General features: G+C 34.6%; 1 protein-coding gene across 1 annotated transcript in view; it reads right to left on the bottom strand.

Moving 5' to 3' along the window:
• Positions 1-17,039, bottom strand: part of LOC118741955 — a 99,636-nt gene extending 82,597 nt beyond the window's left edge. Inside the window, exons 1-3 of the mRNA XM_036473922.1 lie at positions 16,637-17,039; positions 16,035-16,530; positions 13,748-15,957 (exon numbers count right to left, since the gene is read on the bottom strand). Of these exons, the coding sequence (XP_036329815.1) occupies positions 13,748-15,957; positions 16,035-16,530; positions 16,637-16,951 (3,021 nt within the window). The 5' untranslated portion in view covers positions 16,952-17,039. The remainder of the gene's footprint in view (positions 1-13,747; positions 15,958-16,034; positions 16,531-16,636) is intronic.
• Positions 17,040-17,664: the final 625 nt, after the last annotated feature.

The raw sequence follows: 17,664 nt of genomic DNA, 5'->3' as shown, positions 1-17,664 counted from the left end.
ATATGAAAAACCCGAAGTAATGCATACATGCACAGTTTCGGTTGAAAGCCGAAATAATGCATATGAGAAAATACCGAAATTATGCATATGCATACTTTCGTTTTAAACCCAAAATAATGCATATGAAAAAAAACGAAGTAGTGCATACATGCACAGTTTCGGTTTAAAACCGAAATAATGCATATGGCAAAAACCGAAATAAAGCATACATGCACAGTTTCGGTTGAAACCGAAATAATGTCTAAATGCACAGTTTCCATATGCGCAATTTCGGTGCCCCAAGTATATATATACATACATATGTATATGCATTTATTCAGTGCCTCTGCTCCAATTTGATGTTGTCGTCAGCTTGTCTGCGCTTGGTTTCACCACCAAGAAAAAATTTGCGCGCAGATAAAGCAAACGTGAAACAAACTAAATTAAATGGCAACAGTGGCGGGGGGTTTTGGTACCATCAGCTGTGCAGCATTAAATAATAGAGAGCATGATTCAATAATACAAGGTTAGATAATTATTGACAGCTGCGGTTTGACACTCCCTTACAAAAGGTTGCATTTACGAAGGACGGAGAAAAGGGGAGGAATGAAATCTCTTGGTGCAAAAATGGTAGTAGAAAAGTACGCAAAGTAGGCAATTAGTAGTGAAATTCCTTTTGTAAATTCTAATGTATTTGCAGGAAATCTGGCATTTTAAACGAAATGTTGAACGTAATATTGATGTATCTATGTGAATCACGTAATTTATGTGCTATTTAGCTGTATAAAAACTGAAAAATGACTCATAATTAAAATAAGACTACTATGAGATTGATGTAAACATCCAATTTCAAAACAGTTTATGTTTTCATCAGTTAAATATGCTTCATATGCATATACAAATAAACATATTGCACAAACGCTCATACTTCTACTTCACACCAAAGCTACACTGTTTCCATGTAAATGTGCAAAGAAGCAACACGGTGCCACGGTATAGTGCATTAAAATGTTGGTTTTGAGTAACAGAACAGAACGAAGGGTGTGCTTTTTTGCGATCGTTGTTGATGAAGGTTATGTTTTGCTTTGTGTATACTTTTGTGGTTTATTTTGAATGGTGTGGTTTTTGTGGTTAAAACCTAAAAAAAAAACACTAGACTATTATTGTTTTGCCTCATTCGGAGGGGTCAAAGCATCAAATTAATAATACTGTCGAGCAATTACAGTTGCACGATCGTGCACCAAAGCAGAAACCGTACCTACGTAAGGATTTTATAATAAAAAGCGAAAAATGCCACGCAAATCTAGTGGCCTAAAAAAAAAAAATATGTTTAAAGAGCTTTATAAATTGACGTTTTCACACATTTTTCAATTTATAAACCTTTTTTAAAGCTACTTTATTTTTTTATGAATAAGGCTATAGATTTTTATTATTTTGAGCAATTTTTGCTTTTTATTTTTTAAGCCAAAGAAAAAAGGACAAACTGTGTGTAATATTTTTTTAAGCCCAGAAAAAGCAACGAACTTTGCTTAGAATTTTTTTGAGTGGAAAAAATACGGCAATTTTTATTTTTATGATTTATGCATTTATAAGAAGCAAAGTTAAAATTACTTAGAAACTCACGAAAAATTTTCACAAAGTCACATTGTATTCCGAAAAACACTAAAAGATTCCGCAAAGGTTTCCAAAGAGATAAAAAAACCTTACCCGAAGAGACCCAAAATGTTTCAAAACAATTCCTGAAAAAAGTTCCGGAGCCTCGAAAGGGTTTCAAAAAGCCTGAAAAATTCCGAAAAATAACTCAGCAAAACATTTCGAAAATTGTGGTTTTGCACATGAAAATTACCACGAAGTTACGATGGATTCCGAAAAGTACGCAAAAAATTCCCGGAAAGTCTGGAAAAATAAAAAAAAAACTGAAAATATTCCGAAAGGTTTCAAAACAATTGCCGAATTTTGTTTTTAATCAGAGAGCCCCAAAAAGATTTCAAAAATTCTCAAAGATTCCGAAATATAAATTAGCAAAAAAATCCGAAAATTCACCAATAATCCCAAAAATTGCAAAATTGACCCAGAAACATCCCGAGAAGTGCCAAATAAATGCGAAGAAATACAGAAAAGTCTCGAACAAATCTTAAAGTTCTCGGAAAGTAAAATACAATCCCATATCCCATAAGTAAAGTACAATCACGATGCCGAAAGGTCTCAAAATAATTCCCAAAAAAATTTTATTGAAAATCAATGAGTTCCACATTCCCAATTCACAAGAAATTCCAAAAAAATTGAAAAATGTCTCGGAAGATATCCCGAGAAGTCCCGAAAAAATTTAAAAATTCTCGAAAAATACCGAAAAGTAAAATACAATCACATATCCAAAAAACTTCAGACCGATGCTGAAAAAATCAATGGAGAGTACACTACAAGAGAATTTTTCACCGACCTTGCCGTCAAGCTTCGGACTAGTTTAGTCTGTTCTTCATTCCACCAGACGATAACTATGGTTTCAACAAGCCAGGAAATAATCTTGGGAGAAAGTCGATATATATTACCAGTTTACTTTGAGGAAGTATTAAAAGGCCTTTTGCGGAATGCTACGGAACTTCTATTTCTTTGGACGGTTTAAAATTGACTTGCAGTGCCGGAGCGGAAATCTTTTCGAGTGTCCTTCAAATAGAAATGTCTATGCGGCTTCCAGATTTAGTTGGGGTGAAATAGTTTTGCAACTGCGCAAAATTAAACTTGGAAAAGGGTTTGAAGGGCGCCTTTTTAGTTATCTTTTCAAACATGACTATGAGATCCAAGCTGGTTAGACTGCTTTGACACGCTACAAATTTTGGCAGCCTAAAACATGGTACCACTGTGCTGGGTATCAGTCCATTGTGGAATCGAAGGCAATGAGGTCGCCGACTAGACGGCACAAGAAGGATTGCCAACTGCATTTGCGGGACCTGCACTGTTCTGTGGTCTCAGTTGGTCCTCTTCGAGAGCTCTAATTACTGAGTGGGTACACTCTGAACGCAGTAAGTAATAGGGAGCGGTGTGGGGCCTTAGACAAGCCAAGCTCATTGGCTACCCTTTCAACAGAAACGATATTATTTTAGTAAATAGAAATGACATCAGGCTACTTTGCGGATACCTGACCGGTCACAACCAATTGCGATTCTATTTGCATCGAATAGATGTGATCACAGGGTCGGAATGCTGCCTCTGCCTCGAGGATGATGCAACTTTAGAGCATATTCTCTGTCACTGTCCTGCTTTGGACCGACATATATGGATTTATTTTAAGTCTTCAATGGTCGAACCCTTTGTTATAAGGAATTCGCCTACCTAGGCCTTTTTAGGATTCATTAGGGAAGCCGAAGGTATCTTGGCCACACTAGGTTAGGGACTCTCTCCTTTGACTTTCTTTGTTTTCAGTATGCAATTGGGTTTTGTTAATTTATGCTCAATATATCGTAGTATAGAGGTTGCCACATATTAGTGATGTTGCCACATATTAGGGTGGTCCAAAAATGCATGTGAAAAAGTAAAGTCGGAATATTTATGCTCTCACCCCCTAGGATTGTTCTTTACAGAAAAAAAATATATCCCTATTTTTTTATTTTGAAATCAAAAATAAAATTATAGTTTAAAAAACTAAAACCTCTATTATAATTTCCATTCGTACTGCCATCAGGTATGTATCTTGAGAACAGAAATCGCTGCATCTTTTAGGCGCATCAATATTACATAGTTACATCCCGAGCTAATAAAAGGGAGGTAAAAATATTTAGAAGCGCCCAAAGTTTTCCATGTATTTTATATGGGGAAAGAACAACTTTTCGTAGAAATGGTACTAGAAGTCTTAAAAGTCAATATTTTTCTATCGGAAAACTCTGTTTATCTGCAGGAGACTCCCAATAATAACACCCAATTGTTTATTTAACCAGTTTTTCATCGCAACTATAATTTATAGGTCCGCCAAAAACCCACAAAAACCCCGAAAAATGCAATGGGGGACCAATAAAATATCGTTAGTATTAAAAATATGGTTAAATAAATGATTGGGTATTATTATTGAAAGTCTCCTGAAGAGAACCAGAGTTATCCGATCGAAAAATATTGATTTTCAAGAATTCTATACCATTTCTACGAAATGTGGTTTTTTCCCATATAAAAATACATGGAAAACTTTGAGCGCTTTGAGCGACCTCTAAATATTTTTTTATTTCAATATAAGAAAATAGGGGTACACTTTTTTCGATATAGAACAATCCTAGCGGGTGAGAGCATTACAATTCCTACTTTACTAGTGTCCAACCAACCTTTTCAACAGAGTGGTGGCAAATATCTTTCAGGTCGCGGCGTCTCTTGTTCCGTTACCCCAAAAATTAACTAATTACCTAATGCTTAAAATGAATTTCAAGTGTAAAAAGACTTGCCTAGACTTACTGCGGTTTTCACAGGACATTTTTCTCATTACAACCACACGGCGACAATGTAACTGAACCACAACATTTGCCGTCGCAGCTGTTAAATCTCTAAAAGCGGAAGAAACAGCAGAGCATCTCTTTTGCGGCTGCCATGCCCTTTGTCTTCTCATTGTTTTTTTTTCAGTTTTTAGATGCAAAACAATATCATTCAATTGTCCTCCATGGGAGTGTTTGCAGAACTTAATCTTTCAAAGGTTATTTTCGATAAGTTATCTTGTTCTGCTAGTGCTCCATAGTTGTGGGTCCCATCGTCTCTCTATGTGGTTTCAACCACATTTCATCCGGATCAATTACCTTAAATTTCAGAGCAACAAAGGGCATTGATCTTGGCGGCTGATCTTGTAAAAAGAAAATATTAAAAAATGCGATATCACCTCCAAGTTGACATTGTCAACCCTCTCTAAAGCTAGTGAGTAAGTCCAAGATAATATATTTTATCCAATTTTTACTAAAGAACATAAAGTCTATAATTTAATGTGATAAAAAGTTCAAATGAGTACATATTTTTTTCGCGGAAAATTATAGTAAACACATACAGTCATTGTTTTCCGTGCTCTTAGCTTGCTCCTATGTGCTGATTAATCGCCACGGGTTGTAAACATAATATGTACGTAGTACAATCGTACAACGTGGGTTGATCATGGACGAGAACGCCAGCCAACGCCATTGCGGCCACCCCGCCCGCGCTGATTGTTGCAGCCCCCGATGCCGCTTGGGTATTTTGGACACAACTCAACGCCAATTGGGCATGTTGACAAAACTGTCATAATAGTTGCGTTTTTTTACTCATTTCCAGTAAAATCCAGTAAAAGTTTTTACGAATTTTCATGTTTTGGCGTTTTCGTACGCAAAAACTTGCAAAGTAGGGGAAATTGAGAGAGCGAAAAATGACAGCTGAAGTTGCAAGTTTTTACTGGATTTTACTGGATAAATTTTTACTTGTAAGAATTTGCCAGTACGAAAAACAGCTGATCGCATGTTGCTGTATGAAATTTAAACTAATAAGGAAACTGTTTGTGGATTTTTATTGTGGAAATTTTCAAAACAAACATATTTAAATATAAAATATATCGTTTTATTGGGAATATGCTGCGAATAAACAACCAATTTATCAGCTGTTCATGAAACTTGCAAATTATTACTGGAAAAGCGTTCGCGTACTTTTTTGCAAATTTTTTCTATGAGAGCGAATTCTTAGAAATAAAGTTACTGGAGAGTTACTGGCAAGTTACTGGATAATTTGTAAAAAAACACAACTAATAATTGAGTTGTAAATATGCATAGGCTGCCGCCGCGTTGAGCGATTATTGTGTATGTACATAAAAAAAGTATACATTTGCTAGCTTGTAGTGTGTAAGCAGTAAACGGGGTCAGCAACATTTATGCGCACATAAAGCAAAAGAAAAAAACAAAAAAAGTGCGACGTATAAATTTGTAAACTTCGCTGGTATGGGACGGGTGTCATGTTGTGGACATTGCACATTACGAATAGTTACGCTTCATAAAATAAATACAAGTTTTATTTTAATAGTTTTCTCTTACTTTTTTTGTTAGCTTTAATTTTACTATGCAAGGCAATAAAAATTGTACAACTGGCAAACATTTACGCGTACTCGCACTCGTGCGTGCACTTAAAGCGGTCAGCTGGGCGGACTGACGCGGAGAGACATGCTATTGAATGGATGGGCGCATTTGGGTGGTGGCCTTAAAACAACTACACAAAATTACAAAAACCCAAATTTAATAACACATAATAACAATGGACAATGCAAATATGTATGCGACAAAAGTGGTTACACAAAATAGAGAAAAGAAAAAAATTACAGAATGAAATTAATTTTTGTTATGACAACGAAAATTGTGCAGCCAAATACAAATAAAAGCAAGCGTAGCAGTCAGCGCGTGCAGAAATGTTGAAGTCATTGAACCAGTCAATGTGGCAGAGGGGCGCTTTGTGCCAAGTGCGTGCTGCATTGTGTCGGTATAATTTTCACACAAATTCTTGTGATGAGCTTATAGTAAACGAATGATTATAAAAACTTGAGGTCCGGTGTTGATGTTATCCATAAGCAATGTTGCCCGATTCACAGTTTTAACTGTAAATTTCAGTTTTTTAGACCAGCTTACAGTTGTTTAAATTACCTTTAGAACAAATTACGGTTCTTCAAAATTTCCGATTTGAACGAATATTTAAATAAAAATTTCTGTTTCGATTTGTTTTTGTAAGTAAATTTTTAAGGTAATAGTGGACGATGAAAGAGCAGCATTTGTAACAAATGGTTTCGGTTGTCATTTTCATTCCAGTCCGAAAACCCGGTAAATGCGATTTTCAAATTTATACAAATTAAACAGAAAGTCAACATAAAGGTGCGCTATCCTAATGAACAGAAGAAGTGAATAAGTCAACCCAGTTTTGTAAACTGTAAATACTAAGGATCAAAAAGGTGCGATATTCAAATGACGAGGAGTGTATGTAATCTAACCTTATCTACTCCAAGTCTTGTTAATGTAAAAATTGCTACTTAAGCCTTAGTCAAAATTTTTAATGGAAGGAGAGTAAAAGAAGGCTACATTCTGAGCAATGAGATAGGACACATACATACAACTCAACGTGCAGAAATACATGCTAAATATTTTGTGAATTCAGTGATAGGGCAACCATAGATAACGGTACAACAAAATTTGGACGAGTTTGATCACGAAAACGTAGATTTTTTTTGTTGATTTCAAATCAGTTTAAAACTGTTGAAGCGTTGAAAAAAATGTGAATTTGGACGTAGCTTACCGAAGAAAAAGACCTCGTATTATTGAAAATACAATTCGTCTGATGGATTCTACCTCATGTCGATGAAATGTAGAACCGGACGTTATAAACAAGCCCCTAACATCACACTCAGTGCGAGGTGTATTTCCCAAAACTTCTAGGATATTATAATTATGTATAACTTACAGCCAGTTTCACCAAACTATTTAAGTGGAAATTAACTTTAATTTAATTTTGTATTTAATTCTCATTTAAATAATTTTCAGTTTCAATAAACTATTTATTTAAGTGAGTAAAAAGTGGTTGTAAAACAGACTAGGCCAGCGAAAGCTTTCATTTGTACTGAGAGCTTTTGAAAGCTTTGGCACGCTGCGTTGTAAAAGCAGGGCTGGTATACAAGTAAGCAGCAGATACAAAATGATCAGGTGATTAAACGTGTAACACCTCTGAGTGTTCTTATTCTGATTTAATTTTTATTTAAGTGAAGAGCATAGGTCACTTAAATCAAAATTAAAATTGATTGGTGAAACCAAAAATTCGAAAATTAAAGTAATTTTCACTTAAATAATTTGGTGAAACTGGCTGTTAGGATATACATACATTTAAATTAAAAAATTAAGAAAAAAAAAAGGTCGAAGTTTCCAAAATTTTGTTTTGAAGTTTTGACTTCCGGTGTGGTATACAAAAAGATGTTTGATCTTTGCTCTCGGTATGGGTAACCCGTGGAAAATTTGTAACTTTTCATTAGAAACAGCCTGTGTTTACCGCTGACTTTCGCAAGTGGATGTTGTATTTATTTGCTGAATTCCACAAAGCAAATATAACCGCCTACAAGTTTTCGCTTTAGGCATAGTATGTACTACAGTAGTGTTTTGATAAAAAGGAAGGCAAAAATTAAAAAAAAGACTGTAATTATTTTCACCTGGATTTTGGTTATGTGCTCCCGGTATGTGCAAAATTTATGTAAACCAAGACATATTCACAAGTAATACAAATGTAATCAGCTGTTCTAGCTGCACTGCACGTTGTTATAGCTCGCGACATATTCGGGATCATTTTGAAAATAGTTCAGGACTTTTTAGGGGCTAGTTTGGGACTAGTTCTGGACTTTTCGGGCTTATTTCGGGCCCAGTTTGGGACTTTTTCAGGTCTAGTTCGGAACACAGATGTTTACACATCAAATTTTACGAGTACTTGCTACTCACGTTTTTTAAAAACGAGGGAAATTTTCTATACAAATCGCGATGTTTAATATGTATTTTAAATATTTTTTTTTTCAGTGAGAAAAACTGTTAAAAAAAATTAACTTATTTTAATTTTAACTATTGTTTAGAAGCCGACAAATAACCATCATATAAAAAATGCGTGTATACATTCATACCTAGCACAAGTGCAGTGACGTGCTAGAAACATTTGGATTTGAAATTTTGTTGAACCATATACATACAAAATTGACGAGAGAAAATTACGTTGAATAAATGTGGACTTCGGTGGCCATGAAAAAAGTCTTAAACGTTTTTATCGTCATTTAAAACAATCAGGTGAAAAAATGTTCGCTTACCAGCTGTAGGTACTTACAGTCAATCAATAAAGTTTAGGTACGGCAATTTTTTTGCAATATGTACGTGGAACTGTTTTCTAATTATTTTATTTTTCGCAATTTTTTTATAAATTTTCTCTAAAATATTGCACTTTTTAATTACAGTATTTAGAAGAACATTGAGTATGCAGTTTTTTAGCCCATTCAATTTTAATATAAAGTATAAAGTGCAAGTCTAAGGTAAATAGGACTTACCAATGATTTTTGACAATTTTTTTTGTTGAAGGTGTCTTTCATTTTCTCCATATAAAAAAAGTCGAAAATTATTTTATATAGAGAAAATGAGCTTCAGCTTCAACAAAAAAATTTGCCAAAAATCATTAGGTAGTCCTGCATACTCAACTTTTTTCGAAAGGATGTAATTAAAAAGTGCAATATTTTAATGAAAATCTGCAGAATTTTCTTTAATTTTGTACAAGGTTTGGAGCTCTGATTTTTGGTGTTTATGCTGTAGAATTAACCATATTTTTATAAAAAAAATTGCAAAAAATGAAATAATTAAAAAACAGTTGCCCGTATTGCAAAAAACTCGCTGTACCTAAACTTTATTGATTGACTGTATGTACATATTTCTTCTACTTTCAGTTTTATGGAACACTGTAAGCACTCAAGTAAATATTCACTTTTCCCACATATGAATACATTTCTGCGCAGGCGTGAAGCTCATTTAAATTTTAACGAAAAAAAACTGGTATAAACTTGGAGCGCATACAATTTTGCTTTCTTTCAAGCTATGTGTATGCATAAATGTGGTACCGGCATACAAATGGATGCGTGTGCATGCCAGAAATGCATTTTTCTTATATGCACTTCTTAAAAATTTCTATTATTTTTTGCTGTCTTTCGAAGTAGCCACGCACAGTTTTAGTTTTATACGCACATGTATGTATGTATGTATGTTTCTGCAATTTATTTTTTGGTCGCGATTGCGATTTTTATTACTTTTCTGCACTTTGGCAAATTCGAAAGGACATCAACATGCGCAAATGCATAAATTTGCAGTGATTCAATAAATTAACGACTTAATTGTGTAAAAGAATTGTTATTTAAAGTGCTTACAAGTATGTATGTAAAGTAAGTGCTAAGTAAGGCATCAAATTCAACAAGCAATACATAGAAATAAAACCGCTGAGCTCGGTCGATGACTCACCAAGTAGTACGTGGTTAAGGGGCTGAGTCATTGTAATCAGCGTAAAAAAAATCATTAATAGGTATAGTTAACATATAAATTAGTGCATACATAAATGTTTCAAGATTTAGCGACAAATCAACGCAGTAATAAAAATACAATTTTAAATTTAATTGAATTGAGTGTGCGTAACAGCCGTCGCGGGTTGCGTTGTTGCTGATGAATAATGTGGAATGAGAAGACAAATGTAAATGAAATGCCACTATGAGTGAATATCATCAATTACGATTATGTATTACAAGTGACATGCATTTGTAGATACTTAGTAAATAGTTGGTATGTATATACATATCTATGCTTGTCTTCTAAACGTCTATGAGTCGAACAAAGTGCATAAATCGAGCCAAGGTTGTTTGAGGAACTACCCTTTTCGCGTTTGGTACGCCTAGAATTCGATCCACTTGACCATCCCCAATTAAAGCTGCATCATGGAATGGTACTGTGTGCTATTTCTGTTCAAAAATATGTATTTTGCTGCTACTTTCTTTGGAATTGTTACACATAAACTTCTACAAAACCAACATTAAAAATTGCGATTGTAATAAAATGTCTAAGGAATTTATAGTTATTTTTAAAGCGGTTTTCATTACGCGTGCTTTATTTTAAAAATATTAAAGGGCACTTATGTGCTACCTACTAAAAAATTTACTTCAAATTATTAAAAAAAAATAAATCAATTAGTACCATATGGGTATGGTTTTGAAAAGGTTTTGTTTTTTAACTACATGTAGTAGGGAGGTTGCCACCTATTTAAACCATTAAATTCAACGTGATCTAAGGAAATTAGAGGAAAGAGGTTTAAGAAGGTAGTAGCTTGAAAATATTTTGAAGAGGGTTGCCACTTGTTTGAAAGGTCGAACATAATTAATTTTTACACGAGATATATGAAATATTAAAATATGGGTGTTATACTAAAAAGTTTTGAGAACTATTTTAATTGAACGTTAGGAATATTTTTGAGATGTTCGAAGTGGGATGCCAACGGTTCACAAATTTAAATTCAAATCATTTAATAAGTTAAATGAGTTATCAAAAATACGGGTATTTATTTAAATGAGTTTGAAAATGCTTTACTTCTGAGCTATATTTAGGGTTGCCACGTTTAGAAACATTAAATTCAACTTAATTTATCAGTTAATTAAAATAAGTATATATCATATGTCCTACGAAAGAAATTTTAAAGATTTTAGATGAAAATTACTTCCTGTTTGAAAACTCGAATTTAGTTAACTTATACACAAGTTATATGAAATATTAAAGTATGAGTGTAAAACGAACGATTAGGGTTGCCACGTTTTCGAAAAGTCATATCTATCTAATTATGTATATATCCATACATTTAATACGCAAAGAATTTTTTTGTGAAAGCCATCAGATCTGCACCGTTTTTTAGAAATCAAAAAATGAGATGTCAAATTAAAGACCTTAGCCTATAGATGTGCCTTATGGTTTTATTTTTTGAGGTTAGCACTTTTTTTATCGGTAGAGGGTGATTTGAAATTTTATGAAATAAAAAACCAACACCATGCGAGACCTGTCTTCGTTCAGAAACGGCTGAACTCAGATGAAATTGTGAACATGGATCGCTTATAACTGTGATTAGCATTTGGAAAATTTATTAGTTTCAACAATTTAATACAAATTTTAACATTTTAACGCCATACGTTTCACTTTTTATATATTTTTTATACGATGTTGGAAGTGGAAATGGCTCTATTCCCAAGACTGTCGATTGTCTTCACAACGTTTCATAAGTTCCGCCAGTTACGGAAAGTAACAGAGAAAGTTTAAGACGTTTTCGATATGCTTCTCGTCTATGAAGCTTAGGCAGAAGTCATTTGTTGAAAGCCCCTTTTTGCTGTGCGTATTTCCATTAAGCATTTACCAGCAATGATTCCAAAAACTATCTTGAGTTGAGGGCGCTAGACTTGTGCTTGCCAAGTCTGGGCCAGATTTAATGTGCTAGCCAAATCAGCTTGAAACACACTTGGAATGATCTGGTTTCCAGAAGCATAATTTGAGTGAAAGTTCTTGCGAGTAAGAAGACTGTACTTTCTTCCCATTCGTTCCTAGCGGGAATCCGAGTGATAAAGTAAATATGGTTGGACAGATGTCTAGTATTTTCCAGTGGCCAAATCTTATGTTCCTCCATTTTGCCAGAGCGTTTTTTTTACTGCATGGCAACCTGCCCGTTGTTTGCCGTAAGTCCCCCCTGGGAAGATATGAAGCATAATTTCGAGTGCCAGAAAATGCTTTGGACTGCAAATATTTGGATGGGAGACGAATATTATCATATGGAGTAGGGGATTAGAGAAAAGACAGTAATACTAAATATGTATTTTGTCTCTTAGTAAAAGATATATAAGCACATATTTACGCAAATGGAAACACTGTTGCTTGTCTGCCAATAATGGCGCCTCAATGAACTCTTTCCTTGAACTCTTTGATGGATGGTGGCCAGCAAAAGGCATAAAGAGTTGAAATTTAAAGGGGTGGCTCTACAAATGCTCATATAAATGTACTAGCGGCCCGGTACGTGCTTCGCTACGTATAAAGTGAAATATTAAATCAAACTCATTTATAAAAAAAAAAATATATTTAATTATTTGCTAGCTATTTTAAAACTTAATCCAAAACATTTGGATAAACAATATTTTTTGTTTTTCCATTTTGAGCATGAATAAACAAACGGCTGGGGGTACCGACTCTGGAACAGGCAACATAAAGTTGGCCATGTGAAAAACATGATTCCTCCAAATTCACACCACAAACGTTAAGTGTTTGCCCTTGAGCTTTGTTGATGGACATCGCAAATGATAAACGCACAGGATATTGTAATCGTTTGAATTCAAATGGCATATCAGTTGGAATCATAGGGATACGCGGTATTAAACAAACTTCTCCTTTTGATTTACCAGTTAAGATCGTAGCTTCAATCAAATTTGGCAATAAATTTTTCACTGCCAATCTGGTGCCATTACACAGTTTTGGTGGATTAATATTTCGCAATAATATAATCAAAGAACCCACTTTCAGATTTAAGCAATGCGGTGGCATACCAGCCGGTTCTAATGAATTTAAAAATTCAGTTGGATAATGAATCAAGATGAATTCATAGCACTGTCAATTGATTTATATGTCGTGACTACACCTGGGAGTTTTGCTTGAATTTGAAAATTAATGGCATTGATATGAATGTTCTTCGGTGCTAAAATGGCGCGTTCTCTCAACCAATCATTTCTGTAATTCTGAAGAATATTTGGAAAAACACATTCAATCAATTCATCTATCGATTTCGTAATTGAACAAAAATTGTTCGGTACAGTGATCAATCCGTTGGTTCTGTCGATTTGTATTTTGCCATCACCAATTTGTAACAATTGTTTTGAAAACTCATGGGCCGCTGGATCATTTTGTAGGTGAATACGCATATTAATGTTCAGTGTCAATTTTTGTACATATCTCCAAAGAACTGATGACTTCAAACAGGCATTTATTTCATCAGCAGGAGTTGACCGAGGAATGACAGGCAATGTTTGTCGAAAATCCCCTGACAGTAATATCAAAGCACCACCAAAAAGCTGTTGGTTACCACGTAAATATTGCATTGTTCGATTAAATGCTTCTAGTAAGTTTTTATTCGCCAATGTACACTCATCCCATAAAATAATTGACGTTAATCGCAGAACTTTTGCCATAGCAGAATTTCTTGAAATATTGCAAGTTGGAGTTTCAATCACCTGTACATTCAATGGCAATTTTAATGCAGAGTGTGCTGTCCGACCACCTTCTAATAATGTAGCAGCAATTCCCGAAGATGCAAGTGCCAATGCAATTTTCTGTTCCGATCGAATAGTGGCTAAAATCAGTGATATAACGAACGTTTTGCCTGTACCACCAGGTGCATCCAAGAAATATAACCCACCTGCATTATTGGAAATGACTTGCATGATTGTGTCATATACATGTTTTTGCTGAATATTCATTTTGGTTATATTCGATTGTACAAATAAACGCAAATCATTAGAATTGAATTCCTGCTCACGTTGCAATTCACGATCAAACAGATCATGCATGTCACGATTTGGTGCGGTCATACCCAATTGTACTAATGTTTTATTTGCAATCCGTAGACACATATCTTCAATTATTATCAAAGCTTCGTTGTACATTTCCAAAGTTATCAACAAATCAGGATTTCTTGCATGATGACGCATACGAATTAAAATATCTTCTGCAATATTATGTTTATATTTGTTCCATAATTCAAGTGGATTTGATGGCATACATGTTGATAATATAACGGCAAACAGCATTCGTATTTGTTGAGGATGAGCCGAAATAGATCCATCATGAAGTGTTGAATCCCAATGTGCATCATCCTCCAACAAATGCAAAAGTTGGCATGCTTCACGGTATGTTTCACACAAATGACCGTTGACTGTTCTCAATTCTTGAAATGATTTTGGGCCATTCACGTTAACTAATAACAATCTCAAATAAAAACACTCAACATTGTTTGGATGTACTGTATATATTCTGCCAATTGCATCTGTTTGGAAAATGCCAGGATGCCCATGAACTGCTGTTCCTTGTTTACGTCTTTGAAATTTTTTCGAAGACACATTCCATGTGTAATACTGAGGCACTTCAGAATATAACAAAGTTATCGCAAATGTATCAGTTTCGCATAATTTGAAAAAAGCTGTTAACGTAGTTGCTGGTGGTTGCGCTGCTCTTTCCAATAAATTTGCTACATTAAAATAAACACGTTGGCCATTCTCAAGATGTACAGCCAAGTGAACAACCGCAGGATGTCTTTCGTGCATTGGAAACGACATAATCCTCCAGACAGCTTCATTGCTACTAATATAGCGACCCATTTGATACTGAGTAATTTCATCATTTCTATTATCACCAGCAACACCGAAAATAGCCATATCGCTCCCTTTATTTACATACTTGCAAATATATTTAATGGATTTGACAGAATTACAATATTCCACATTTATATGAGCGTTGAATATTTTCGATAATAATGGACAATACGGAACCACCCAACGATTATCAACTTCAACTTCCTGGTTATGCATTCTAATGGTTGCCGTTTTGCCATTATCATTAGGTGATCTACTTCGATACAACGGATATCCGTCATTGCCCGTTATTGTGTCTGAAGTAAATTGCCTTGGGTATCGTTTCGAACACTTTTCATCAATCATACATGGTGAATTCACATTTAGTTCACCGCACGGTCCATGTATCATGTTTTTAACGACAACTTGAAATAACTCAGGATCAGCAGTGTGATTAGGAATTTCAGCTGATATAAGGTTATCGATTTGATCCGGAGTTATTTTATGTACCAGCCAAATTAGTATATGTGCGTGCGGCGATCCCCTTTTCTGCCATTCGATGGAGTACATATGGCAACGCACCTCCCCAAATACATATAATTTCACAATTAAATCCATAAGTGCTTTACATTTTTGCCGAAAAACACGCGCAGTAATATCATGACGATCGGTTGTCGACTGTCCTGCAAATAAATTGTTTTTGATGTCATCCCACTGCGGATTACATGTAAATGTAATGAACAGATCCGGTCGACCGTATTTTCGTACATAACACATTGCGTCTTGTGCATATTCGTTCATATTCCGTGGGCTACCAATATACGAAGATGGCAATATAGTTAAACGTCCGATGTCATTAATATTAGCATCATTCGCTATCGCATCTTGCAAATGAATATATTGTTCAGATCTTAATTTTGCTTGGTTGAAACGAATAAAATTAAGACGTTCTGTTCCTATTTTGGCGTACATATCAACGATGTACTGATGATATAGTTTACGACATCTCAAGATATAATTTTGTTCTTGTGGACGAACCATCAATCGATAAGAATAAAAATTCATGGCACTAACTTTTTTCTGTACATGTAGACCTGAAAATAAGTGGAAAATGTGACTTAAGAAATTTCTACAAATGATGAAATGTCAACACACTGAAAATATTATTTACCTGTTCGTGGATCAATCATTGGTATATTGATATGGTAGCCATCGTCACCTTTCCAATGCAATATTGGGTATTGTAATGCGTCGTAACTACGATGAAGTTCCGATACACGTTGCAATTGCTCATTTCTACGATGAAGTATAATATCACGCGATTGAAACTGATCACCACGAATTACAATTGCAACCTCATCAATTGTCGGTGCATTGAATCGCCTTTTATGCTCTCCAAAAGGTGTTCTATCAGCCCTTATTACGATTTTGTGATTATCAGATGGCATACGATCGAGAGCAATTTTGAACAATTGAACTAATGCCTTATGCTGATGGAAAAACCTTTGTAGCTCACAAATAATTTCTCGTCTTGTATTCAAAGCAATTGCACAACGTTGATCCAATTCACGATTTTCATCACCAATAAAATAAATTTGCAAAAATTGATAATCAGCGTCGGGGTATGGCAATAACGAACCAGCTTGATGATAAATTTGGCCCTGAATCTGCAACATGTATGCAATTTTAGGTATATGTTGCATAATAATTTTTAAAACTATAGAATACTTTTATGATTCAGATTGATTGGGACAATCCTGTTTAAGTATTTACCTTAAACGTCGGCATAAAATTATCTCTAATAATGTTAGTAGCACCAAAAGAAGTCATTTGAAATGCCGAATTGTATTGTTGAATATGACTCAAAAAGTGCTTCGAATTTTCAGAAGTCCCAAAAATTAATGAAGACAATGGTTCGGGTGGAGTTTCTAATGGTGGCACTCTCACTTTGCCATTAGCACAACACATGCCGGGCGTTTCACCTGGAAATTTAGCCGCATCACAATGTGGACATATTGCGTCCATTATTCCAATATATCCGTACATACTGTAATTAATCTGACTGTTGTAATTAAAAGCAGCACGCATAATTTCAGGTACAACAGATCTATTTCGTGCATTACGTTCACGCTGCGATGCATTAGCTTGTGCTCGTTCATCTGGAGTCTGTGATCGCCTTTGTAATGCCGTAGCATTTACATGACGCGTTCGCCGACCTATATTTCCTCGTGTGGGTCGTGGCATTTTTCTTTCAAATAAAAAAGTATAAATTAAATTTAAAAAAATGCCTACATTAATAGTGGTACACCATATGTTTTTTCAAATAAGGAAACACATGCATTCGTGTAATTCACTTCAACAGTTCAAAACTTACCGTTTTTTGCTCGGAAATTCGCTTCGCGCTATATTTCTTCTTTTCACAAATTCACACAAACTTCAATAATTATTTAAAAAAAACACTATAATAACTAATAATTTTGCACCGCGGTAATTTCGGACACTACTGAACGTATGGGGCCAAAGAAAACGCTCCAGCGATGTTTACACTCCAATGTCATATATTCTCCTAATTTGAATTTTCTTAATGCTAAGAGTCAAAGCTCTATATACCTATCTATACAAAATATTCATGTATTTCTCTATGCAAAATAAATGCACCGTAATATAGTTCGATGTCTTTTCAAAGCCTACTTTTTTGTTTATCTGCCTGCTACATACATACCTACATGTTGATATAAATATAATGCAAGTAAGTTTGTAGGTGGTACAAAATATTCATGTATTTCTCTATGCAAAATAAA

This window comes from Rhagoletis pomonella, unplaced genomic scaffold, assembly GCF_013731165.1.
Source record: "Rhagoletis pomonella isolate Grant_MI unplaced genomic scaffold, Rhpom_1.0 Rhpom_scaffold_00006, whole genome shotgun sequence".
Classification (NCBI taxonomy): Eukaryota; Metazoa; Arthropoda; class Insecta; order Diptera; family Tephritidae; genus Rhagoletis; species Rhagoletis pomonella.
Note: the sequence above shows the minus strand (reverse complement) of the source record. Positions and strands in the feature narration are given on the sequence as shown.